Genomic DNA, 27,965 nt, shown 5'->3' on the forward strand with positions numbered 1-27,965 from the left:
AAAAAAAATGAAAGAGAGGAAGATTTTAAGAAAGAAAAGAAAATTAAATCGATTTAAAATGACTGGGGTTAATAGATTTTAAGAAAGAATAGAAAATTAGAATAGATTACAAATGTCTTCCCTTAATTGCATAGACATTTTTAAGGAAAGAAATGAAAATCAGATTCAATTGAAAATGACAATTAGGTAAACAGAATTTAAAAAAAAAAATGAAGAAAATGTGAATCAATTAAACTGGCCAGTGATTGTATAAATTGAACCAAAATATAACATAGGAATAAACCAAGTGAGAGATGGAAAATAGAAAATATGAGAAATTATTATAATGTGTACCCATTAAATATAATATTATTACAAACCATATTTGGATGGAATGATCCAAGTAGCATACCCAATCCAATTTAGAAACAATGAAAACATGGAATTTGATTTTTATTGAGGTCGTTTTAGAGTCGTATTTCATATTGTTTGTTAGATTATTAATTAAAATGTGAAATACTAACAAAAGATGACGAACGGTGTGATAGGAAACGAACTCCGACAACATTTGGAGTAGCTCTCGAGGAATGGGAGCTTACGCTAATTAAAGTAGGGAGTAATCCAGCTAAGGGCAACAAAGTAAGTGGCCTTGCTACAAGATAGGCTAAAGATTGTTTGAATTATGATGATGTATGAGTATGACGTTGTATTGTGATATATGTTAAATGTACATTATTTATGTTTCGATGCATGACGTACATGTTTATCTGATGCACTGAATGACTTCTATGATAAGTATGATGTATGCATGACAATGTTATTAACATGACGATGTTTTCCATGTTGAACATGCCTTATGATGTTGTTTGTCATATTGCATCATAACGTTAGATCGACATAGGAAACAACCCTGAGAGTATGAAAATGATGTTAATGTAAATATTCACGAGCACATGTTACATAGTGTAACCAAGAGATGAGACTAGAGGGTTGTGTCAGAAGAGATGTATAATTGGACTTAGAGGGACTTCATGCATATTGTATGTTCATAAGCATAGGGCTACTTCCCCTAGAGATGATGAGTGTGGACGCGCTCCGTATGATGAGCGCGAATGCGCACAGGTGCAAATGCACACAGATGAGGGTGTTCATGAGGCGCATGACACTATGGGGTTCTGCTGACCTCCAGACGTCGCTATAGATTAGCGTGACCAGAGGGTCAAGGGGGTGTGCGAGCGCCCTAGAGATTCACACTCGCACGTGTGAGTCGTGTGTAGGGAAGTACTACACATCCAATGTGTTCGAGACTGAAGGCCACCCTTAAGATTATTAGAGATAGGTCTCTAATTCATGATTGCATGTGTTTACATTAGCATGGCCCCTATAGTGAAGTCACTTACTGAATATTTCAAATTACTCCGGACGTGTGCCATATTGTTTTTCATGTAAAGGCAAGGTGTCCATGTAGGTTGACGGCAGCATCGTGATCAGAGACTGTGGCGCGTGCATAAGATTGCATATTTAAAATTCCTAGTCTTGGTTAAAGATAGGGTGTTTACATTTCATTTATTTTAATTATTTAATTTGTAATTGTATTATCTTATTTTGAACTCCAACATGATGTTTGAAACACGTAAGTCTCGGCAGTGTTTTCTAATGTTTTAATGTATTTTGAAGTTTTAAATTTTCCGCTAATAAAGATAAGCATTCTTAGAGTTATATTCTACCTTAGAGATGAGCATTTAAACGTTAATGGCGACTGAAAATTTAGGTCGTTACATTTATAGTCTCTCACACAGTAAATTTTCAACTACTCAAGTGCCACTGTAAAGTTAGTGGCCATAATTTGCCGTTAGTCACAGTAATTTGCTCTCTCTCCCTCCAAATCTACACAAGAAGACAAGCACTTTCACAAGGAACTTCTCCACCTTTTCGGCCACAACAAATTATAAAATTAAAAATAATAAATAACTTCTCAACCTTTTCAACAATAATAAATTATGAAATTAAAAATAATATATAAAGTTTTCTAACGACTTTATTAGCTACTCCAACTCTGCAAATATTTACTTTCGAAATTCTAAATGGTTCTTCCTCAATCGAATCAGTTTGTAACACATGAAATAATTATTGAATCGAGTCTGTCCAATTTTGTAGATGAAAAATGAATGTTTGTAGAATCTTCTTAGTCTTGGATAGAATAATAGGTCTAGTTAGAACATTTAGAATACTGTGATCCTTATCACATTCTCTTCAATAGCTCACTTTGAGGATCACATTCTCTTCAATAGCTTTCAATAGCTCACTTTGAAATTGTAATAACTATTCTAGCATTAACAATAGAATTTCAGTCACCTATTTCTCAACCTAACATAAGTTAGAATTTCTTAATGGAGATTTATAAGAAGAGGTCTATGTAGCACAACCAAAGAATTTAAAAAAAAAACAAAAAAAAAACAAAGATTTATAAGAAGAGGTCTATGTAGCACAACCAAAGAATTTAAAAAAAAACAAAAAAAAAAAACAAAGAAACAAAGGTATACAAGCTGAGAAAGCCATTGTATCGAATAAAACAGGTCCCTTAAGCTTGGTATAGCAAGATTGATGGGTATTTTTAAGAAAAAGAATAAATGAAAAATCATAATGGGACTACTTTATACGTGAAGAAAGGAAGGTATAAGTGATATTATCATTATTTGCTTTTATGCTGATGATATCATTTATACTAGCTCTTCTAACTCTATTGTGGATAAACTTAAAGCCTTAACTGATAGTGAATTTGAGAGGTCAATAGCTTAATTCCATTGGATAACCATAAACTATAAATTAAAAACTAGTTGAAAGGACGGGAATAAGCTTAAGGGGTGATTTCTTGGTAACTGTAAGACCAACAACCTCATCCACATCTACATCTTCTTCCTTTATTCCATCTGGCAGTTTCCAATCAAAGCACAACAACAAGTTAGCCAGTGCCAACTCCACCGTAAGGGTAGCCATGTTCATCCCAAGACATATTCTTCGGCAGCTTCCAAAAGGTATTAGCTCGAAGTTCTGTCCTTTGTAATCGATATTGCTTTCTATAAACTTCAACGGAAAGAACTCTTCTGGGTCAGTCCAAGATTGTGGGTCTTGTCCAATGGCCCACATATTGATGTGAAGATGAGCCTTGGGGTCAGTATTGTAACCGTTGAGCTTAAAAGGGGAGATGGTTTCTCTTGGAAGTAAAAGTGAGGCTAGTGGATGCAATCTCAAAACCTCTTTCACTACCATTTTTAGATAGGAAAGCTTTTGAGGCCAATCTCTTTCACTAAATCTTCTTTTATACAACTTCTAATCTTGTCTTGGAGCTTCTTCATCTTCCTTGGGTTCCTAACCAACTCCGTCATGACCCAAACAATATTGCTTTCTCCTGTTTCTACTCTAGCTAGAAAAATATCCTAGAAAACCATAAATACAAAGAATAAGAAACTTAAATATAATAATACCCACATGGTTATATCATTATTGGTTTATGGGTGAACTATTTTTTTAAAGAAGTTTAGGTAGAGATGTCTATAGGGTGGGATCTTCTTCGTCCCCTTCTTACTTCCTATTTCAACGTTCCTTTCCATAAAATTCTTTGATTTAGATTGAATTTAAGGAATTTCTCAAAAATGATAGTTTCTATTTTTCATTGGGCCACTAATGGAGACCCTTAGCCTATGGAGAAAACTCAATTCTTGTGTTCAAACAAAATACCCAATGAACAATCTATTAAGTTACCATGATGAGTGCTTTAACGCAATCTTTGGTGACTTGTAGCACATCAGATTCAGAGCCTTGCCTCTCCATTCTCAACAAAACATCAACAATGTTTTCTTCCTTCTTAGAACTCTTCTTGAAGTTGATACGATCCTCGACTACATGTTGAAAAAAGGCATCCATTTCAGCAAAGCTCTTCTCCAGCCTCCCATGAACACCATTCAACCGATCAATAATCCAACCGAAAGTAGGAATGAAATCGGTCATGGAGAAGCTTCCAGTAGCTGCAATTGCTCTCCGCATAACATGTTGAAAGTTTTCATCATCTAATTTTCCTCCGCTGAAGATGCTGCCAAAAGCAACTCGCGTTGTTATATTTGCAGTGATAGAATACAATTTGTCACTCAGATCAATTGGAGCCGCAGAAGAAGAGGATTGAGAGATGGATTTTACAAGTCGCCCCACTTCCTCTTCTCTAATTTCCTGAAAAGATTCCACCCGCCGAGGATTGAAGAGCTCAAGCATACAAATCTTCCGAAGTTCCCTCCAACGTTCACCGTAAGGTGATAGATTTAGGTCCACGAAGTTGTAGGAAAATTTTCCGCTACCCGTTAAGAGAGGGCGGCTGCAAGAAGCAAGGTCATGAAATTTAAACAACTCTCTTGCAGCAGCGGCAGAGGAGATCACGATGGTTGGGACAGAGCCGAGTTGTAGGAGCATGACGGGGCCATATTTTTTTGAAAGCTTTGTAAAAGAGCGATGGGGGAGAGAGCCAAGGAGGTGCAAATGGCCCAACAAAGGAAGCCTTGGAGGGCCTGGAGGAAGAAGCTTGTTGTTGGGTTTTGAGTGTTTTCTTATGGTTTTAAGAAGCAACAGAGAAGAACAGAGGAAAAGCAGAGGAAGCCAGATGAAGAGATTATTAGGCATCATTCTATCAACGCTAAGCATTTCCCAGCTCTACTCTGAAAGATAGATAGAGAAAGGGCTGAATGTGGAAGAACACCAAGAGGGTAAGGTTTATAAAGAGTTCAATTGCAAGTTCCATAAATTTTCAAATAAATTTACAAATTTTGTGTATTTACAAAAGTGTTCTTCAACATTCATATAATTTTGAGACCTCCATTCGTATTATTGATGCGAGGTTCATCCTTAAAAGAATGGTTGGTGTTTATAGATTTTAGAATAATGTTAAATTATCGGCTTAGGTCAATTTGTTTATTTGATTTATCAAACTTTCTAGAGGTATTCTGTTTTTTTTTTTTTCGTTAAACTTTCAGTTTTACGTATAATAGATCTTGAAATTTTTTACTGTGTCTGATAAGTTCATGATCATTTTGATACTTATCAATCTACCCACATAAAACTTAAAAGTTTAATGTTTGGTTATATATATTATTCAAATTTATATTTAATAAAATTTGAAAATTTTAAATAAGGTAGAGAGTTAAATTGAAAATATTTCAAAATCTATATAACATAAATTGAAAACTGAAAACTTAGGACCTATTAAAAACCTATGAAAGTTTATAGGTCAAATAAACAAACTTCTGCCACAAAAATTGTGTGATGGCTAATATTTGTGTGTAGGGTGATTGAACTATTTTCTACCACATAGTCGACAATAACTGTCTTTTTCAATATCTTATGTAGTTTTATTGATATAGACGTTTTATATATAAAGTAGCCACGCTATGTTGTTGATGGAACTTTCTTGGGGCCCGAGTGGTAAACTCATGACCCGCACCGAAAAAACAGGATAAGATAAGGTGGTGGAGGTTGGTTAGCCACTAGACTCACTATTGTAGTTTGTACAATTACTTATTTTTTCTAGGAAATAATAATCACCAAAGATACCCATTACTAATGATGAAAAAAATTACCATTTTGAATGTGTTCTTTACTAAATATACAAATTCATAAAATTTTGCATCCTCTGCAATAAAATTGAACTATCAGTTGCTTTTAATTATTCATTCTGATTTTTTTTTTCTTTTTTTTTTTTCATTGTCTTATGTTCAAGGGTTGTGATTTTAAATTTTTTAGATTTTAGGTTTAGAACAATCTCTAATAAACACTTTCAACAGGAAAAAAAATATAAAAACTAAAAAGTGGCTCACGAAAAAAAATTATCATTAAATAATGTGATATGAATCAAGACCAAATAATTTTTATACTGAAAAGGTCAATTGTAAACACGAGAACCAAAATGTTACAACAAATTTTAATCACTTACATTCAAAATATGGTAAGCTCGTGAAAGGAAATTCTAGAAGATGTTGTAGTCTTTATCTACATGTTGTGTAAAATATTTGAGTTTCTAAGATACATTTTAATTTGCATTTATTGAATTCATAGTAATCAAAGGATTATTAAATAAATATTGAAATTACAATGAAAATAATGCAACATACATAGGTAGATCTTCTATTATTAACTAATCATTTTAGTATGGGAGTTAGGTATGTATTTAAGTCACATATGTAACGACCCTAAATTTTCTACTTAATTTAATGTCGTTACTGTATACATATCCTAAACATTGAATGCGAAAGATTTCATTTAAATTCTATAAAACATATCTTTTATCTTGAAACACGTAAAAACACAGTCATGAATTTATGTGTTTCGAAAACATCTTTAAAACGACACAACAAAAGACTAAATAAAATAAATAAGCGTTTAAGTTAAAAACATCCTATTCTAGCCTAAGTCTAAGAAAATAAATACCACTATCCTATGCATGTGTCATGGTCTCGAGTTGCGATGCTGTCGTCAGCCGTACAGGAATGCCTTGCCTTAACTTGAAAAATGTAAATACTCAGTAAGTGACCTCACTATTGGGGGGTTAAATGCAAGAACATGCGAATGCAATGACGGGACCTATCATTTCAATCTATTTTCCTACGGTGCTGTCCTAATAGGTAATTTGGACGTGTACCATATACTCTACACACAGCCCATACGTGCGAGTATAGGTTCACCAATCAGTTTGCACACCGTTGGGCCACTTTCCTTGTCGGGCGAGCATATTCTGGGAGCTCCTTCGGTCGGACACCCGTTTGAACTAGTAACCGTCATGGCAGCGCTATGCAAAACATAACGATCGTTGTCCTGCCAATGAATATACGCATCCGTATCCTCGTGATGGAATAGGGGTATCTCCCCAAATGCATGAGCACCCATGATGCATGAGGTCTCCAATATTTCTACTTTTATCATTAGTGAGTATACCCCGCTATCATCTTTCATGCTTAAATGTCATTTCTCATTTTTCCATCTATGTATCATACATAATCCTAACAGGGTTACATTCATTTATCGTGATATCATGTCATTCATAACATGTTGTATACATACAATTTAGAAAACATAGCATAACGCTCCATGCTTTTAACATGTCATTTCATAACATGCAATTCATACAACAATTACCTCAATGATCACACAAAACAATCTAAACATAACACATCGCATCACAATATATCGTATCATAAATACTTTGTGGTCATATCATTCCATAACTTATTGTAGCCTTAACGTTTTTATACCTATCACAGTCATATCGTTACGTGAACGTACCTTAGTCATATCATCACAGGAATGTATCCTAACGCCATCGTTCTATCAATCACATCGTTCTATCAATCTATCACAAACCTATCCCTTTCTACCCATATCCTAACCATATTCATTTATCAATCTGTCCTATCCATAGCACTTCAATATGTAATCTAACTTTAACGTTTCATGAACATATCTTATTCCTATCGTTACATTTTGTTTTGTGCATCCTTCTCATATCTTATCTCAAACATATCCTTGAACACATTGTATCACAATGATTATCATACAATTCACATATTATAACATAACATAAACATAATATAAGCATACCGATTCACAGATAATTCACACATATCAGTATATATGACACGTGCAGAACCACAGGCACGTGTCAACATCAAATATAACTATGCCGATAGTAAGGTCGCTTACCTGGTTAACTTAAGTTGTTGTCACGAATATATCCTTAATGTACGTTCGATTCTGTCCTTTGAAATCCAAGTCAACCTATGTTAGTCCATGACATCAGTTTCAAGTTTGAACTCTATAAAATTATTTCTCTAATTTACATTGGCCGGTTAAAAGTGTTGAAATGTTATATATCTATAATTATATTTTTATTAAAAATTTTATTTTCTATGGTTACTATTGTATAAAAAAAAATAGATAGAGTTATTTCAAGTTATTCTCAGCTATCTACTTTTTTTTTTTCTCTACCATTAGAATCTTCTTTTTTATATATATATATATAAATGTTCAGTCTGTTGTCGTTTAATTTTGTTTTTATGTATTCCACCTGATTTTGTCTGTTGTCGTTTAATTTTGTTTTTATATATTCCACCTGTTTCCAACTCTTGCCTTGTTTCGGTGTTTCCTGTTCACAAATTTATTCTTTCCTTGTTTCAGTGTTTCCTGTTCACAAATTTTCTTGACCATTATATTTTTAATCTATTCATTTGGCTACTGATATAAATTTAATCTAATATTAGACATGATTTACTCGTATAAATTATTGACATTTAGTTTCTAACTCAAACCTAAATATTGTAATAATTTAATAGAGATCTAATTATAATGGGCTGTGATTTCTAAAAAAGAAGTAGGATACAAGAAAATGAAAATGTAATATATACCATAAATCTCCGGTGAATCTCTAGGTAAAGCATTTTTTTTCTCGGTTGTTTTTCTCTTTCAGTAACAGTTATTTTGTGGCTTAAGATGGGTTGATGAGAGATAATGGTGGGAAGGGACTAAAGGTTAGTAGAAAGAAGTAGGAAAAGGTTGTTTCTTTTTTTTTGTTTTGTTTATTTATTTTATAATTATTTTTATTGATTTATTTCTTTATTTATTTTATTATTTATTATTTTATTATTATTATTATTATTATATATTGTTAGAGTTGTAAAAAGCTATATAACATTTTTTAAATTGAAAAAAAAAAAATTCTATAGGTTTAATCATTTGATCAAATATTTGGTGGAGTAATTCTAATCACAAATTTAAAAACTAGTTTTGTTCTCTCATTTTAGCCAGGGAGGTAACCCATTCCAAACTTTTTATGGAATTAATTCCATGACATAAGGTCTATTTATAGCTACCACTAATACAATTTGTCAACAAAATTCCACTAGGTTTGGTTCTTCTAATCCTTAAAATGATATTAGTTTTATACTCAAGTTGAATTAAGGAGGCGTAAAAGAGCTGAATTCTATAAGATTTTGGTCTTAGTTTCCATGTTTTTAATGTTCAAGAAACACCAATTTCTTTCTAAGAATATCATCAAAATTATGTCTCAACAACATAGATTAATGGGGAAATTTGTAGGTTCGCAGAAGTTTGGTTCCAACAAAAACCATAACTTTTTATATGGCCTTCCATGAATGCAAAAACTCACAAATACACTTTAGTTGAAATGAAAATGAAGGATACTCCAACCATGTTGTTTAGAGTTCATCAATTTGTGTCCTCTTTCGCAACATCAACCACCACAAATTCTTCACCATTTCTAGTCATTTGTTGCTCACAAGGTGTTATCTTATCACACTCTGAATCAACTGAAGTTTGATCTTTGCTTTTTCCCCACAAAACCAAGTACAAGCCACTGATAATGGCCACAGCTCCAAGAATCCTGCAAAAGAGTGGAAAAGGCTTTAGCTTGAGCTGGTTGGAACATGAAGGCTGTTTGAAACATGTTTTGTTCTTACCTGCCCAAGAACATTATCTCAGCCAAGATGAAGGAGCTCATGATTGCAACAAGAATCATGCTCAAAGGACTGAATGCTGTCACAAAAACAGGCCCTTTTGTTTGCATCACCACTCCTTGAATATAATAAGTTACCCCTGTACATATTACTCCCTACCAACCAAACATTACCGCTATTAGGAATGGGAAAAAGAGACCAAAATCAGCTGAAACATGAATACTTACAGAATAAACAACAGCCAGAAGCTGACTGTCTAAGTGCAAAACCCAAGCACCAAGGTTCCCCCTCTCCATGATCAAAGCCACCCCTGACCCTCCAATGGTGCCCACCAAGCATATCAATGCAGTAAGCGACAACTCCACCGGGTATTCTTTCAATGTAATTGCCTAACACCATTGACATCAAATGTTAGGATCGCACAACCACACACTCAATTTAAATGAACACAAAGAACTGGAGAGAAAAATTTGCTAAAAGTTTTGTATTGATTAATTCAGGTATGTTGAGAATTATTATTGGGAGTGAGTCTCACGTTGACTAATTTAGTGTAAGATCATGAGAGCTTATGCTCAAAGTGGATAATATCATACCATTGTGGAGATCCGTGATTCCTAACAAGGTATGTGCACCAAGAGAATACAGAGAAATAATGATTAAAGTACATCTTCGAAACATGTCCAAGGTGTATATATATGGTTTCAGTTTATAACAGGTATAACAATCTACTATAAAAAAATATCTACCCTATATATCTCTATCCGCTTTTTGGTTTCAGTTTATAACAGGTATAACTATCTACTATATACAATATCTATCCTATATATTTCTATCCGCTTTTTACTATAAATTGTTATTTATTGTATATGACAATTTTTATATGTACTTTTATTATCTATTCCCGCAAGCTATAAATAGGTAGCAGGCTCCACATCATCATCAAATCAGCAGGTAGAAGTAGAATATTTACCTGAAGAGTGATGAAAGCTGACCAACAAATGCAGCCAGTTGCTATCATAAGTGAGCCCTTGAGTGGGCTTTGGTGATTAGCAGAACCAGCTGAAGAAGCTGAGTGCTGGTTGGCATTTGTCCATGGCAGATTCAACATTGGCCCTCTTATGAAGGTCATAATCATGGCACCTCCAACTGTCACTATGGTTCCTATGATCTTTGCTTGGCTTCCCCTTTTCAAAATATTCACTTTCTCAAGCCTGCCATACAAATATTCATACAATGTTGGGTCACCAATCCAAAATTGCTTAAAACATTTCATGCACAACACTTGAATCACCTGCAAGCCCAAGCCATAAGGAAAGAGAAAGCTGGTAGAATATTGCACATGGCTGCTGTAAACGTTGCTGTTGTGAGCTTCATACCCGTAAAGTATAAGTTTTGATCGATCACCGGCCTGCCATTCACAAACCCATTTAACAACGTCAATAACAGATCAAATTTATCGTAACTTATTAACTTAAAAAAGCATTCTTATTGTCAACTAATATTTCATCAGTAATTCTTACTCCAATAAACCAAGCAACACAATCTTCCAAAGTATCGAAAAAGTCATCTTCGTCCTCGCCTTCCTACACGCAAAACTAAAAAATCAACTTTCTATAACGAGGAACAGAGAAAAAAATAATTATTGAATATTATCGTCATTTCATAACGGTACAACACTGATAGCTAGCTTGGCTAGTTTATTGATGAGAATATTTGTTGAAACCACCCACTTAAATTGTGTAAAATTCTCTATTTATAATCATCAAATAATTTATAAAGGAAAGAACGGTAAATGAAAAAAAAATAATAAATAGATACAAGATATTTGCATATAATAAAATACTGGTACTAGTGGTCAAATACAGTATCTATGGTAAACTATAATGGAAGACTATATATCGTTCCGAACCTGTTAAAGATAAGGGCAAAAGGAGCAATAACAAGAGTAGCAACCGCATGACGATAAACGACGAAAACATGTGGGCTCATCCCTTTGTCCAAGGCAGACTTAGCAAGAATCGTCATTCCAGCATAACCAAACTGCACAAAAACGACCACCAAATAAGGCTTAGCCAATCCAAAAAGCCTGGCAAAACCCTCCATTTCAAAACCCTTTTCTCCTTCTCTTCTTGTGTTCTTCAGCTCTATGTAGTTGAACTCATATGAAAAGCTCAAGTAAATGTGGTTTTTATAGAAGTGTTTTCCATGGCGGAATAAGCAAACTCTAGGGTCTCCACTAAGCTCAAACACACAAGGGAGAAAGCAAATTGGTTGAAGGATCATAAAAAAATTCATACACAATTACAAGAGAATATGGTTTTCACATGTGTAAAGTTAAGTATTAGTGCCACCAATTTGAAGTGCTGTCCTTCACAAATACAAAACAAAACCATACACCTCATCGATTATATTTTAATATCACATTTAAATCAAAGACTTCAAAAATTTTCATAAGAACTTCAAATTAATCATGTTAAATTTCCAAAAAAAACATGCTAAAATATATTGGTTTTTGGATACAGTTGAGGCTACTAAGTGTTGTATTCTTATGCACGAAGATATTCGGTTCGGTAGCTGTTGTTGGACTCTATTATGAATTTTTTACCATATTCTCCATAGGCCCTCTTATCTCTTCGTTCTCCTAGCTCGGGTTATTATTGTATTTGTTTTACATTATGCATTTTACAGAAATGTCCTCCGAATTCCAAATTCTTGAATCGAACGATTATTTTTATTAAATTTTTTTTTTATACAAAAAAAACCACATATTTCTAGAAAATAGATTAGGAGTGTTTATGGTACAAAAGCCATCATATTATTGTGGTTATAATTGAAAAATCCAAAATTTTGAGTAAAATTCCAATCTAAAGTAAATAAGGAAGAATTAAAAGATTGCAAATTTATTTATTAAGTTTCGGCCTAACAAAGCTTGCACTGTCTTTTCGCACTTAGGCGCATAGTGCGCCATTGGTAATGATTCGACTACAGTGCTACAAATTCGCAAACTAATCCTAAGTAATCGTTGTTGTTCATTGGATTCCAGAAGAACTATTTCGTTAGGGTTGGAAAATGGGTGCCATTCGTCTGGATTACACGATCTTGGTGTCCCTTTCTGGCCTTTTAAATCCCAAATTTTTTTACTATTTTTTTTCCATTTTTAATAATAAAGAAAACATGAGTTTGACAATTACAATACTGACCTTTTTCCAAGCATTATAGACACAATAATTAAATATTTGAAACTCTTTAATTTATTTGACAGAGTCGATTCTCCACGTAAACGCAATATTTTAAACCTTTTCAAAAGTTGGAAACAATCGTTTGATTATTTAGTCTTTACAAATTTCCCATTATACCTTTCTTTCACCTAGAATTATTATTATTTTTTAATTCCATATATATATATATATATATAATCATGAATTTGTTTCTACAAAATATCTCCCCTTTTCCCTCGGTTTATAAAAAAAATGATATCCAAAAATGGGTTTTGTGTTTTATGAATTTTTTTTTTTATCAAGTGAACAATAAGATTAGTTTATGAGTTATCCTAAAATTTGAATGAAATGAACGGAATTAACTTAAGTTTATTATTAATTTTAAAAAATAAATTTTTTTCTTACTATAATTATATAGGATATATATTGAAATTGAGTTGTAATAAATAAATGTATTTAGGATAATATGAGACTAAAAGTATTTATGACATAAAAGATAATTATGAGATGATGGTGGAGATTTTAGTGCATAAGGTGTGGGTGAATATTAGAATAGATATCTACTCTTTGTTGTTAAATGCTATCCACCTCACAAATGACAAGGCCACAAATGAAAAACTGAGCACTTTTAGAGCCAAAACCAATTCTAATACGACACTTAATGGTAGGATTATGAATATTAAAACAATGTGCTTGTTGAATAATGGATATCACAAAACTTGTAGCTATTACTATACAATTTTTGCAAGTTTTGATACCACAGATTATCATAAAATATGTCTGGAAGAGAGTGAGTTTGTGGGGTTTGGGAGACATTAGCAGCAGAGTTGTTTGTCTACTCACAGCGTTTGAATGGATATCCATGTATGATCTTCATTCACTTATTCCTTTTCTTTTCTAAGCTTTTTTTTTTTTTCATTTGATTTTATTTTGGTTCCTAATCCTTCCGAGCAGTTGGAAAGTTAATTTAGAACGTAAATATTATGGTCATTTCTATTATTTTACCATGTAATATCGATCGACTTAATACTCTTGTTATAGTCAACCTATGTAGCTTCATTATTTGAGATGATACAATGAAAGTGGTATTTTCGAGTTGAATAGATGAGAAAGAAATTATAAAAGTACCTCATTTTTAACTAGAAATTGTTCTCCTCATCCTGTTTCACATTACCTTGTCAAGTTTTTTTTAAGTTAACCATAAAAATGTCAATGAAAATCCGTCTGATATGACAACAAATATTTAATACATTAGATATTCAACCAATTTGTTGACATGGGTTTTGATTTTTAATGGAATTAGTGTTTAAAGTGAGGGAGAGAATGATTTTTTGGATGGTGATTTTTTTAATACAACAAATATGGATTATGCTGAGCTATGCTCATTTTGATGGTGTTTTGGATCACGTACTCATTTTTATTCAAACATATTTTAAGAGATCGAGACACTGAAGAATACTTTACTTGTGAAAATTGAAGATTAATTAGCTCCGTTTAGAAATGATTGTTTATTGGTTTGTTTCGTTATTTCATTTGAATTTGTAATCGTGATGTGATTTTAATGAAGTATTGTTGTAGTTAGAGCTATGGGTTGTATAAATGCCCTAAAAATCATGACATTTAGAAATTATGTTTATTTTTTACTTCTACATAGTTACTCACAACAACCAATTCAAACTACAATTAATTCAAACCATTTTACTTTCTATGATTTTCGTGATGTTTCTTAATTTCGGTCGCTATTTCCATAAATTTTAGACTTCGACATTTTTATACCTTTCTAGACATACTCATACAATATATACTAGAACAATTACTAGTCGTTTAAAATTCATCAATGTTTCTCCTCTTTGACAAGATGAAGCACCAGAAACTCGTGATTTGATTGAATTCTCTTCAAAGACATTCTTTCCAGGCATTTGTCTATGGTAGATTCGATCTCTAGTGAACATACTAAAAAATTAAAATGAGAAAGAAGTTTTTCTTGACATCTTAACCGCACTCCCATTTTGAAATAGCCCGAGAGCAATCCCATTTTGAGATATTTTTCTATTGTAAACATGAGTGCCAATTTAATCAAATTTGAACCTTCTTCGTAAAATTGTTGAAAAACAATAGTCGTCACTTAGTTTTTTTAATCTAATGTTTCAAATGCCCTAGTAGGATTTCATAAATCTCTAACATCCCAAGTCCACCGCTAATAAATATTGTCCGCTTTGGCTCGTTACGTATCGTCATTAGCTTCACGGTTTTTAAAATGCATTTGTTAGAGAGAAGTTTTCGCACTCTTATGAGAAATGTTTTATTTTTCTCTCCAACTGACAATCTACCCCACTTGGACTGTTACAAACTATGTACCTCTATTTCAATAGTATAAATATAACCCAACCTCTCTAGAAAGCTCTAATGGATTCGACGATGTACATACATGTAAACATGGCATGGAGCCCCCAAAAAGTTAGAGCTTGTCCAAGTCTCCAAGAAAGGAGGCTCGAATTTGTGATTAAAATATGATATTCGTCTTTAAGAGGCATATTTAATGAAGTTGACACGTACGTTCAATAGAAAAATATCTATAATTGGTTTCACCTCCTTTTAGAGAATTTGAAGCATTAGGTTAAAAACCTAAGCTATGGTGAATATTTTTTTGACAATTTTGTAAGGAATATCTAAGCGAGATGAAATTGACACATATCTTCATTAGAAAAAACTCTAAAGTAGTTTAGCTCACATGCCATTTTTGGGCCACTAGAGGGGTACCATTAGTGACTTTTTTCGTTTCTTAATCGAGTGCCATTAGGTAATTCACAAAAGCATCTTTCTCATTTTTGTTACGTACTATAATCACTAGAGATTGGGCTAACACTAAATTTAGTACAAAAAAAAAAAAAAAAAGCTTATATCTAAATCTGAACAAAAAAAAAAAAATCTTATTGGAGCCATGTAAAGCATTAGATGACAAAAATAAGTTACATCCAAGGTTTTTCCATAGTTTTGTGATAGAATGTTTAAACCTGATGAAATTGAGACAAACCTATTTCTTAAAAAACACTTAGAAATGATTTAACTTGTGCTATTTTTGGGTCATTTCCATAGATTGACAACCTTGCTTTAGATGTTAAAAATAATTTTTTTTTTGTTTGATCTCTTTGTATGTTCACTTGAGATTGTAATAAGACTAGAACGATCAAACTTATAGCCATATGATGACTGACCTTAATTACAATTGATCGATAACAGAAATTAGGTAAAATATACTAAAATATACCAACCATTCTTTTAAAGATGAACAGCAATTAAAAACTTATAACCCATTTGAAAAAGCCATTTGTGTCCGTTTGTGGGGAAGATACTCGCATCATTAATACCAATGGATGTGTCAAAAATATATGAATGTTGATGAACACTTTTGTAAATACACAAAATTTAAAATTTGATATGAAATTTTATAGATCATCCCATGGAAAACTTTATAAACCTTGCCCTCTTGGTATTCTTCCACATTCTGCCCTATCTCTCTCTTTATCTCCCAAAATAGAGCTTGGAAATGCTTAGAGTTGATGCAATGATGCCTACTAATGGTTTTTTCATCTGGGTTCCTCTGTTTTTCCTCTGTTCTTCTCTATTGCTTCTTAAAATCATAAGAAAACAGGCAAACCCCAACAACAAGCTTCTTCCTCCCACCCCTCCAAAGCTTCCTTTGTTGGGTCATTTGCACCTCATTGGCTCCCTCCCTCATCGCTCTCTCTCTCAGCTTTCAAAAAAATATGGCCCCGTCATGCTCCTCCAATTGGGCTCTGTCCCAACCATCGTAATCTCCTCTGCCGCTGCTGCAAGAGAGTTGTTTAAATTTCATGACCTTGCTTCTTGCAGCCGCCCTCTCTTAACGGGCAATAGAAGATTTTCCTACAACTTCGTGGACCTAAATCTTTCACCGTACGGTGAACGTTGGAGGGAACTTCGGAAGATTTGTATGCTTGAGCTCTTCAATGCTAGGCGGGTACAATCTTTTCAGGAAATTAGAGAAGAGGAAGTGGGGCGCCTTCTAAACTCCATCTCTCAATCCTCTTCTTCTTCAGCTCCAATTGATCTGAGTGACAAATCCTATTCTCTCACTGCAAATATAACATCAAGAGTTGCTTTTGGCAGCATCTTCAGCGGGGGAAAATTAGATGATGAACACTTTCAACATCTTATGCGGAGAGCAATTGCAGCAACTGGAAACTTCTCGATGACCGATTTCATTCCTACTTTTGGTTGGATTATTGATCGGTTGAATGGTGTTCATGAGAGGCTGGAGAAGAGCTTTGCTGAAATGGATGCCTTTCTTCAACATGTAGTCGACGATCGTATAAACTTCAAGGAGAGTTCTAAGAAGGAAGAAAACTTTGTTGATGTTTTGTTGAGAATGGAAAGGGAAAGCTCTGAATCTGATGCACTAAAAGTAACCCAAGATTGCATCAAAGCACTTATCATGGTAACCTGAACTCTTTTGGAAAATAGCAAACTGTTGATCCGTTTGATATAACCATGTTTCATTTCTTTTTTTCTTTGGCTGTTAGGATATTTTTATAGCCGGAGTAGAAACCGGGGCAGCTACAATTGTTTGGGCCATGACAGAGCTAGTTAGGAATCCAAGAGTGATGAAGAAGCTCGAACACGAGATTAGAAGTTACGTAAAAGACGATTCAGTGAAAGAGATAGACTTGAAAAATCTTGAGTATCTAAAAATGGTAGTGAAAGAGGTATTGAGATTGCATCCACCAATCCCACTTCTACTTCCAAGGGAAACCATCTCCCCTTTTAAGCTCAACAGTTACAATATGGACCCCAAGGCTCATCTTCACGTTAATGTGTGGGCCATTGGACGAGACCCACAATCTTGGACTGACCCAGAAGAGTTCTTTCCCGAGAGATTTATAGGAAGCAATATCGATTATAAAGGACAGAACTTCGAATTAATACCGTTTGGAAGTGGGCGAAGAATTTGTCCTGGGATGAATATGGCAACCCTTGTGGTGGAGTTGGCCCTGGCTAACCTGTTGCTGTGTTTTGATTGGAAACTTCCAGATGGAATGAAAGAAGAAGATGTTGATATGGAAGAGGCTGTTGGTCTTGGGGCCGCTAAGAAATCACCCCTTATGCTTACTCCAGTCCCTTACTTTTAGCTAATGGAATAAGGTACCGTTATCCAATGGAATTAAGGTACTCAAATAAAATAAAATATTATCTTACCGCTAATTACCTCATTTTTTATCTATATTTTTTGTTAATAAATTAGATTCTGCGGTGGCCTTACTTGTCACTGTCTCGGTCCATGCCCATCAACTCTTTAAGGTACCCAAAATGGAGATGACCAAACCTCAAATGCCACACCATCGACTTATCCTCCATATCGACTTGTACACATTTTTCCCGTCATTTCAACTTGTTCTACTAAACACCCTCCAGTATCTTTCAATTGCAGCAATCGATTTTTCATTGATATCGACTATTTCTTCATGAGTTGCCCCAAGCTTAAAATGTTGCTCTTTAGACCATGTACATTATTCACATCCTTTAGTGAAGCATTCGAACCACCTGCTTGTAAATAATAAATCGTGCCTTAGCCTTTCACTTGGATCTTCAATGCATCTTCGAACGATATATCTGTTTTTTTAACTTCTCACATTTTCTTGAATAAGTGCTTGTACCCACACATGTTGCTAGTCACGGTATCATGATACAAAGTTGTGTCGTCGTCACAAGTAACATTTTTGTTAACCATCATGAGAACACCATCTTCTTTTGTCTCTTCATTTTTTTCCACCATTTCTTAGCATAACTGTCCTTTAAAAGTTACTCATATTTTCCAAAATTATATCACTCGATATTTGATTTGCACTCTTTTGTATAGTCCCCTCGTGCTATCACTAGACACTCAAATTATTTGACCGGCTTAGCTTGACTGCACATTCTTCTAGTAGAATTCACCTTGACCGTGGCCTCCAACACTATGATTGTTTTTTTGATCTCCATGGTTGCGCCCACTACAATGCTAGTTTTGCGTGTAAAACACATTTTTGTCTTTGATGAACGTTTTGGCTTGTAGCGCTTCCTCTTGCGACTTGTTCTTCTTGTTCTTCCTAACTTGTGTGCCTCTAGCAATCTTGCAAGATCATGAACCGTTTAATCTTTTAGATCCTTCGACCCTTCGATTGCACACACGACATTCTCAAAATTGTAAGTTAGTGACTACAAAGTTTTCTCCACAACCCGCAACTCCTTGAAAGTGTCACCATTGCTCCCAAGTTAATTCACTAGAGTTTGTATATGTATGATGTAATCGGATATGCCTTTCAACTCCTTTATTATCAATGCCTCCAATTCACGTTAATTGTTTGGAGTCGTACTTATTTTACTCGATTGGCTCCTCGAAGACTTTTGTCAACATGTCTCATTCCTCTTTGTTTGTTGTTATGTTTGTTATCTTCTCAAAATTTGACTCTTTAATTGCTTGGAATAATAAAAAACGTGGTTTTGTCCTTCATCAATGGTTGTTTTTGCATCTTTTTACTTTCATGTCTCTGATTTCGTTGAGTTCAATGTAATCACTGTCAACTACATTCCATACATCATGCATCCCAAGTGATGCTCGCATCTAAATGCTCTGGTTGTTCTTGTTGACTTCACCAGACATGGCAACAATACCTCAAGTTTGATGTAACCACCCTCGACTACGTTACATACATCTTGCATCCCAAGCGAGGCTCGCATCTAAATGCTCCCTTTTTGTTGTTGACTTCACCAAACGTGGCAGCGATACACTATCCAATGACATCTTCTTGGAACTCCGCCATTTTTTTTTACTCTTATACCACTTTGTTAGAGAACATAAAATGTTTATGGGAAAGGAGTTGAATTCTCTCAACAATCAAATTTGTTTTTTCTTTTTGGAAAAATAAATACTTCTTTTTTAAGTTGATCTAAAATCGGTACATAGTTGGTTCTTATATAGGTCTTTCAAACCATCGTGTATAGGCATACATGTACCAAATATTAAATAACTAATCTACCTAATACATGCACTATCATTGTGGTAATACATAAACAATCTAATACATGTATCTATCAAATAAATCTAACTCCAAGATGTATCCAATAAATTTCTTAAATTTGATCTTTTCAAAATCCGTCCATGTGCAAATATAAATATTGATCTAGATTGTTGTGCGATCCTAACAACTAGTATCAAAGCTAAGTGAGAGAAGAAAGATTTCAAGACAACGACGCAAGTGAGAATTCAGGTTGAATTGTGGAGAAATTCACCTAGTGATGTTGTAACAGATACTCAAGAAACTTTTGATACTATTGCTAAGGAATTATAGGTGGAGCAAGTGACACTTGAATTGGTATTGAGAAGATCATCCAGAATTATCAGATTACGAGATAGGTATGTACCTTCATTACACTATCTGTTGCAAACTAGGAAACTAGAGTCCTTTGATGATGTCTTATAATTAGAGGATATAACTAAGTGGGAGCAAGCCATGAGTTTTCCTTTTTTCCTTTATTTCCATTTTCTAATTCAAGAAGTTTTTTCTTCGCTGGATGTCTAGACTTCAGAATTGTGTTGCTCTTTCATCAACTGAAGTTGAGTATATAGCAATAGTTGAAGCTGGAAAGGAGATGATATGGATAACTGACTATTAAGAAGAATTAGACAAGAAAGCAGCAAGAAGATTTTTTATACAAATTGTCAAAGTGTCGTACAGTTAGTGAATAACTCAGTCTATCATTCAAAGACAAAACACATCATAAGGCGATACCATTTTAATCGCAGGTCAGTAGAAGAAGATGATATGTGTTTGGAGAAGATAGAGGGTGGAAAAAATCCAATAGATATGTTGATAAAATAGGTTGATGTTGAAAAATTTGGGTTGTAAAAAACCATATTGGTATGGTGACGTAAAGATGCTAATGGTCATTTGATAATAAAAATTTTGGTTGATGCTGGTTATTTCTAATTTTGTCAAGAGTTATACATAGTAAAACTATATATATGATAAATGACATATTGTGGCTACCATAACTTTTATGTCTTCGGTACAGACCCCTGTGGCATTAAAGTATTGTTCTACATCAAAGATAAAGTTTTCTAACTCTTTGACATCCCGTTCCTTTTGAAGGCTCTGGGATTTGGGAACTTCAGTTTGTTAGGTCCAGAATGAGTTTCATAGTCACTCCAATGGGGTGTTCATCTCAGCCATCTCTCCCTTGATGGCATCAACTGTTCTGAATTCGTCAACTAATTCATTGAACAACTTCATCGAACAACTTCATCATGGTATTTTATAGCTCGTCAAACTCTTAGCCACGTCCTTCCTTGTGCGCGACAAAGCTATCAGGGCTACTAACAGGTCTTGAGCTGCTCGTAGGAGCAACTCTTTCTTAGTCCACTATAAATATTAGTTCTTTGATTAGCAACCCATCCAGGCGGTTGCCCATTGTGTGGATTACCTCAACCTTTTTTTTTTTCAATTCTTTCACTCGTGCTTTCAGGAAGCTGGCAGTGTCAGGGACTTCTTTGAGGAACAACATTTCCTCCTCTACCAAAGTAAGTCGATCGACTTGTAATTTGAGTGCCGAATTTGTCGTCGACATGGTTTCTGTCTTTAATGCGTCAAGGAGCTAACAAAGCTCTAATACCACTTGTCACAATTGTACTTTTCTTGGCAACAGACTTGCGATTGTGTGACACACACTTTTCAGCAACAAGTGAGTTAAGTCAGTTCGTTTTGATGTCGCCTACACCATGCAACATATGCTCAAGCCTCTAGGCTCGATTCTAGAGGAAAGTTTTAAGAAACGAGGGCAGGGAGATTTTGAAAGAGAGTTTGAAAGCAAGATTGAGTGAGAGATTGAAATCAATATTACATAGCATGCAAGCAAAGGCAACAACAACGGCTTAAGCAGTATATAACTTTTCGGGTAGGAAGACTTGACAACTAGTCGCATCCCTCTAGAATATTTTGAGGCGATTTAGGTCTGACAGACCTAGACATGATTTCATTGAAACGTCGTACAACCTAGAAATACAATAGTAAAGCAATACAACATAGAAAAATAAAGGGTTTCGCGTGGCATGCGGCCATGGAAACATGCCCTGGACGAGCATGACCGTGACACTGAGTACCTCCTAGGTCCATGATAGTCCCCCTCATTCGGGGGGCACGACCCCTCCTTTATCCCTTGCAGCTAATGGGTTGTACGATGTGGGCACACGTTTCCCATGCGAAACGACTAGGAGTAGTAAGAACTGACAAGAACCTCTGGTTCCCCTACAAAGCTATAGATATTGTTCACAAAACTAGCAGCCTAAAAACACTTCTAAGATACTTCGTTTGCCATGGTGATATGCTAGGCTCCTAAGGGAAAGGATAGTCTATAATTATTGACTTATGACTCTGACCACAAATCCCTAAACTTATCATAATAGTAGGTTGTGGGAAACAACAGAGTGTGCATACATTGGATTGCCTAAAATCAACATACTTAATTCATGCAAAATAAACATACATGTTCAACGTGGCAATAACATCCATTAACACCTAGATCGCAGAATTCACAATTTATCATTCTTCTTTCAGCATGAATTAAATACATACATAGCGGAAGCATAAAACATGAATACATTCTCATATAACTTCACATTATGCATCCTACTTATATTACCGGAAATCATTTCCTAGAAAAGCTACCATCGAGGATGAACATACTAACATGCATGCATCCAAGCGATCCCTACAAGTATTTCTTTTTATAAATTTGTACGATGACTTGCAGGGTTGACGTGTGCCCTTTCACTTACCGTTTATACGCAAATAAGGTGTCTAAAAATATTGTTTTTCCTCAATTAGGTCCTAGTTTACATAGAAATATGATTAGAATTGAAATCGGGATAAAATCGAGCAAACTGAAGTTGAACGGGCCAAAAACCTACTTACATGCCGCAGCACGTGCTCCCACATGCCAAACACTCCATGCGCGCATACGACTATACCAGAGGGAGGAGGATGTGCGTTCTGGTGCTGCCACATGGCGCGCTCGAGTCAGCTACTGACGAGTGCATGGGTTCGAATTCGGAGCGCGCATTGGGAAACCAAATTTTCTTAAATTGACGCATGCGAATCAAGTCGAATGTCTTCCTAATTTCCGATTTAACTTCTCTCATTTTTTCTCTTTTTCATATCTGTTAATTCAGATCCAAATCGATATAGTTTCTTCAACAAAGTTATAGATCGTAATTCTTGAATTTTACTTCAACACAGACCGAAATATGAGCATTCAAAATAGGTCGTTCACTTTCTTACAATTCTTGGAAAGATCCCTTGGGATTCTAATATTGGTCACGTTTTCCGACCAAGTTTCTTCGCCAATCTTGTAGAATAATCTCCTTAGATGAACATAATGAAATATTATATCACAAAAGATGGGACTCCTTGACTTCTTGACGAAAAATATTAGATCACAAATCACAAATCAAATCTAAAAAAAAATCCAAAAACTTATCTCATAGACCTTCTCGACTTCTTGACGGAAAAAATGGGATTCCAATTTCTTGAACCTCACTATTCCTCCTAAGAAAGAAATCCTTGCAACTTGATTGAGGTTGAGGGTGAATTTGACACAATATCTGCCACTCAAAAGTGTGAATAGATCTGAAAATATTATTACTCACCGAAACAATAGAAAGTTAAGAATGAGAAAATAGGATTGGGATCGAAGGTTCAATCTTCATTAATATTCACAACGTTTAATAGGATACAAGATATCAACTAGTAAAATATAAACTAACTAAATCTTGAGAATAAAATAAAATATACTACGAATCAAATCATAAATAGAAAAAATATTAATCAATTACTAATATCTAACATATATACTATAATTAATATACTACGAATCAAATCATAAATAGAAAAATATTAATCAATTACTAATATCTAACATATATACTATAATTAATATATTCTCTAAATATTGACGGATTACGAATATCTTGACTATATTCTAACTAGCAATCAGTTGCACTAAATTCTTACTGAATCCAACGGGTGGGTGGAGTGAGTGCTACAACTTAGTCATGAAATTCGGAAGTGTAAAACAAAAACTGAAATTAAAGGATTCACTTTATCACATCATTGGGAGCATTATTATTTGATTCATTTTTATCAGCTCACTTTTCCCTTCAAAAAGGGGAAATAACGACCTATCTGTCGTTTGAGCTAATGAGTTGAATCAATGTTCATCTTCTTTTACAAAGCTAACTCCATTCTACTTGGTACACTAATTTACCAAAAACTAAGCTACACTCTTAAGTGGTGAATTGCAATAAGTCTAAGAAGTGATTTCTTGGCGACAGTTATACCAACATCCTCTTCCATCTCCAAATCTTCTTCTTTCATTCCATTCGGTAATTTCCAATCCAAACAAAGCAACAGATTAGCTAGCGCGAGCTCCACTCCAAGGATCCCCATATTCATTCCTGGACATCTTCTCCTACCCGCTCCAAATGGTAATAACTCAAAATGTTGTCCTACGTAATTGATATCACTTCCTATGAATCTCTCTCGCAAGAATTCTTCTCGGTTACTCCAACAATTCACGTCTCTCCCAATCGCCCAAACATTGACATAGAAATGACATTTGGGATCAATGTCGTAACCGTTGAGCTTGAAATGAGACATGGTTTCTCTTGGAAGAAGTGGGACGGGAGGATGTAAGATCATGGAGCTTAACCAAGTCTTTTGCAGCAGCGGCAGAGGAGATCACGATGGTTGGGACAGAGCCAATTTGGAGGAGCATGACGGGGCCATATTTTTTCGAAAGCTTAGTAAAAGAGCGATGGGGGAGAGAGCCAAGGAGGTGCAAATGGCCCAACAAAGGAAGCTTTGGAGGGCCTGGAGGACGAAGCTTGTTTTTGGGGTTTGCCTGTTTTGTTATGAATTTAAGAAGCAATAGAGAAGAACAGAGGAATAGCAGAGGAACCCATATGAAGAGATTATTAGGCATCATTCTATCAACGAGAAGTATTAAGATGTGATTTAAAGAATTCAAAGCATGACTCAATTTTGAGAAAGTGCTTAGTAGTTTCCAAAAATTTATGAGTTTGTTTTAGGTCTTTGATCTCATTTTGTCTTTTATTGTCTCTTTCTCGATATTCTTTTTTTGGGTTTTATATATCTTAATTTAATTTATCGGTAAGAAATAGAGATAAAAATTGGCTAATTAGCTATAAGATAATATTGATCTTTTATTTGAGTAGTTTAATTCTCTTAGATAACATAAACTATCAACTAAAAATTAGTTGAAAGGACTGGAATAAGCTTAAGGGGTGATTTCTTGATAGCATCCTCTTCCATATCTACGTCTTCTTCCTTCATTCCATCTGGGGGTTTCCAATCAAAGCACAGCAAGAGGTTAGCCAGTGCTAACTCCACCACAAGGATAGCCATGTTCATCCCTGGACATATTCTTCGCCCGCCTCCGAAAGGTATTAATTCAAAGTTTTGTCCTTTGTAATCGACATTGCTTTCTATAAACCTCTCAGGAAAGAACTCTTCTGGATCAGTCCAGGATTGTGGGTCTCGTCCAATGGCCCACACATTAATGTGAAGATGATGCTTGGGGTCGATATCGTAACCGTTGAGCTTAAAAGGGGAAATGGTTTCTCTTGGAGGTAGAAGTGGAGCTGGTGGATGCAATCTGAGAACCTCTTTCACTACCATTTTTAGATACTCAAGCTTCTCCAAGTCGATCTCTTTTACTGAATCTTCTTTTATGCAACTTCTAATCTTGTCTTGGAGCTTCTTCATCACCTTTGGGTTCCTAACCAACTCTGCCATGGCCCAAACAATAGTGCTTGCTCCTGTTTCTACTCCGGCTAGAAAAATATCCTAGAAAACCATACATCCAAAGAAGAAGAAAATAAAACATAATAATAAAGAAATTACTCCATGGTTATATCATTATTGGTTTATGGGGCAACTATATTTTCGAAAGAAGTTCAGGTAGAGATGTTCATAGGAAGAGACCTTCTTAGTCCTCGTTCCTACTTCATATTTCAATCTTTGTCGGAACAAAATTCTTCATTTAGATTAAATTTCTCGATAATTTCTATCTTTTCAATACAAGATCTACTTTAATAAATCGAATGATATATAAAGTGGGCAGTAATTGAGATGGAGATAATCGGTGCCCTTAGCCTTGTGTAAACAAAATACCGAATGAACAATCTCTAATTTTAGGTTACCATGATGAGTGCTTTAACGCAATCTTGGGTGACTTTTAGTGCATCAGATTCAGAGCTTTCCCTTTCCATTCTCAACAAAACATCAACAATGTTTTCTTCATTCTTAGAACTCTTCTTGAAGTTGATACGATCCTCGACTACATGTTGAAAAAAGGCATCCATTTCAGCAAAGCTCTTCTCCAGCCTCTCATGAACACCATTCAACCGATCAATAATCCAACCGAAAGAAGGAATGAAATCAGTCATGGAGAAGCTTCCAATTGCAGCAACTGCTCTCCTCATAACATGTTGAAAGTGCTCATCATCTAATTTTCCCCCGCTGAAGATGCTGCCAAAAGCAACTCTTGTTGTTATATTTGCAGTGAGGGAATACAATTTGTCACTCAGATCAATTGGAGATGAAGAAGAAGAGGATTGAGAGATGGAGTTTACAAGTCGCCCCACTTCCTCTTCTCTAATTTCCTGAAAAGATTCCACCCGCCGAGGATTGAAGAGCTGAAGCATACAAATCTTCCGAAGTTCCCTCCAACGCTCACCGTACGGTGATAGATTTAGATCCACGAAGTTGTAGGAAAATCTTCCACTACCCGTTAAGAGAGGGCGGCTGCAAGAAGCAAGATCATGGAACTTAAACAACTCTCTTGCAGCGGCGGCAGAGGAGATAACGATGGTTGGAACAGAGCCCAATTGGAGGAGCATGACGGGGCCATATTTTTTTGAAAGCTGAGAGAGAGAGCGATGAGGGAGGGAGCCAATGAGGTGCAGATGGCCCAACAAAGGAAGCTTTGGAGGGCCTGGAGGAAGAAGCTTGTTGTTGGGGTTTGCCTGTTTTCTTATGGTTTTAAGAAGCAACAGAGAAGAACAGAGGAAAAGCAGAGGAACCCAGATGAAAAAATCATTACTAGGCATCATTCTATCAACGTTAAGCATTTACATGCTCTACTTTGAATGATAGAGAGCGAGAGAGGGCAGAGTGTGGAATGAACACCAAGGGAGTGAGGTTTAACTCAACCCAACGTTTGGGTTGGGTTATAAAATTATTGAAGTTGAGTTAACTTCAATTAAATGAAAATTTAGGTTCATGGGTTAAAAAAAAAAAAAAAAAAAATTCTAACCCACTCAAATTAATTTTAAGAATACATTATAATACAATTAATATAAAAAAATAATTTTTAACTATTTTGAAGGTAATTTTTCAAAAATATATATTTACATTAAATTGCAATTCTAACTCCATTCCAAAATAATTAAATAGATATTTTAAAAAATTTACCGTTTAAATAATGAATTGAGTCTAAAAAATATCACAACTCGACCTAATCCAATCTACAAACACTTCTAATTTCACAACTCGACTTAATTCAATCTACAAACACCTCTAATTTCATAGGAATATCTACCGAGTTTCAAAATAATTTTTCTAATGGTGTGTTTACAAAAGTATTCATACATCAACATCCATAAAATTTTTGGCCCATCGATTCATATTATTGATTCGAGTATCTTTGTAGGGACAGAGAAACGGACAAAAAAAAAATGGCTCTTTCAATGGGTTATAAACTAATAATTGTTGTTCGTCTTTAAAAGAATACTTGGTAGGGGTGTACATGGTCCGAGTTGGGTTGGGTTGATGGATTTTTTTGACCCAATCCAAAAGTTCGGGTTGGTTGGATTGGTAACCCAACCCTCTATGTTCGGGTTGGGTTTGGGTTGAGTACAGGTTGGGTTGTCAATTTTTTTTTTTTTTATTATTCATAAAAAACAATAAAAACGAGCAAAGGATTTAGGTTGGGTTGAGGAATTTTTTTACCCAACCCAACCCAACCCAAAACTTTTCACAATCCAACCCAACTCAACCCTCTATGTTCGGGTTGGGTTCGGGTCGAGTACAGGTTGGGTTGTCAAATTTTTTTTTATTCATAAAAAACAATAAAAACGAGTGAAAATTGTAACATATTAGATCAACAT

General features: G+C 34.8%; 3 protein-coding genes and 1 pseudogene across 4 annotated transcripts; 1 reads left to right on the plus strand and 3 right to left on the minus strand.

The window, feature by feature from the left end:
• Nucleotides 1–2,805: 2,805 nt before the first annotated feature.
• Nucleotides 2,806–4,814, minus strand: LOC111458732 (annotated as a pseudogene).
• On the minus strand, nt 2,828–26,964 carry LOC111458150 (cytochrome P450 71B2-like). Of its 2 annotated transcripts, XM_023100633.1 has the most exons (3): nt 25,998–26,964; nt 25,025–25,641; nt 2,828–2,854 (listed from the first exon to the last, which is right to left on the minus strand). In XM_023100633.1, the coding sequence occupies exons 1-2, from the start codon at nt 26,925–26,927 to the stop codon at nt 25,042–25,044; spliced, it is 1,530 nt and encodes a 509-aa protein (XP_022956401.1). In that variant the 5' UTR covers nt 26,928–26,964; the 3' UTR covers nt 2,828–2,854; nt 25,025–25,041. The 2 variants fall into 2 exon arrangements, with proteins under 2 accessions (XP_022956401.1, XP_022956399.1); XM_023100631.1 differs by lacking the exon at nt 2,828–2,854 and having other exon boundaries at nt 24,974–25,641.
• LOC111458151 (WAT1-related protein At2g39510-like) lies at nt 9,061–11,799 on the minus strand. Its single transcript, XM_023100634.1, has 7 exons — nt 11,395–11,799; nt 11,006–11,068; nt 10,777–10,893; nt 10,456–10,696; nt 9,713–9,874; nt 9,489–9,640; nt 9,061–9,412 (listed from the first exon to the last, which is right to left on the minus strand). The coding sequence occupies exons 1-7, from the start codon at nt 11,778–11,780 to the stop codon at nt 9,238–9,240; spliced, it is 1,296 nt and encodes a 431-aa protein (XP_022956402.1). The 5' UTR covers nt 11,781–11,799; the 3' UTR covers nt 9,061–9,237.
• Nucleotides 16,054–18,332, plus strand: LOC111458142 (cytochrome P450 71B26-like). The gene is made up of 3 exons (XM_023100621.1): nt 16,054–17,180; nt 17,266–17,860; nt 18,034–18,332. Exons 1-3 carry the CDS (start codon nt 16,251–16,253, stop codon nt 18,057–18,059), a joined length of 1,551 nt encoding a protein of 516 aa, XP_022956389.1. The 5' UTR covers nt 16,054–16,250; the 3' UTR covers nt 18,060–18,332.
• Nucleotides 26,965–27,965: the final 1,001 nt, after the last annotated feature.

Source organism: Cucurbita moschata, unplaced genomic scaffold (assembly GCF_002738365.1).
Source record: "Cucurbita moschata cultivar Rifu unplaced genomic scaffold, Cmos_1.0 Cmo_Scf00021, whole genome shotgun sequence".
NCBI lineage: Eukaryota > Viridiplantae > Streptophyta > Magnoliopsida > Cucurbitales > Cucurbitaceae > Cucurbita > Cucurbita moschata.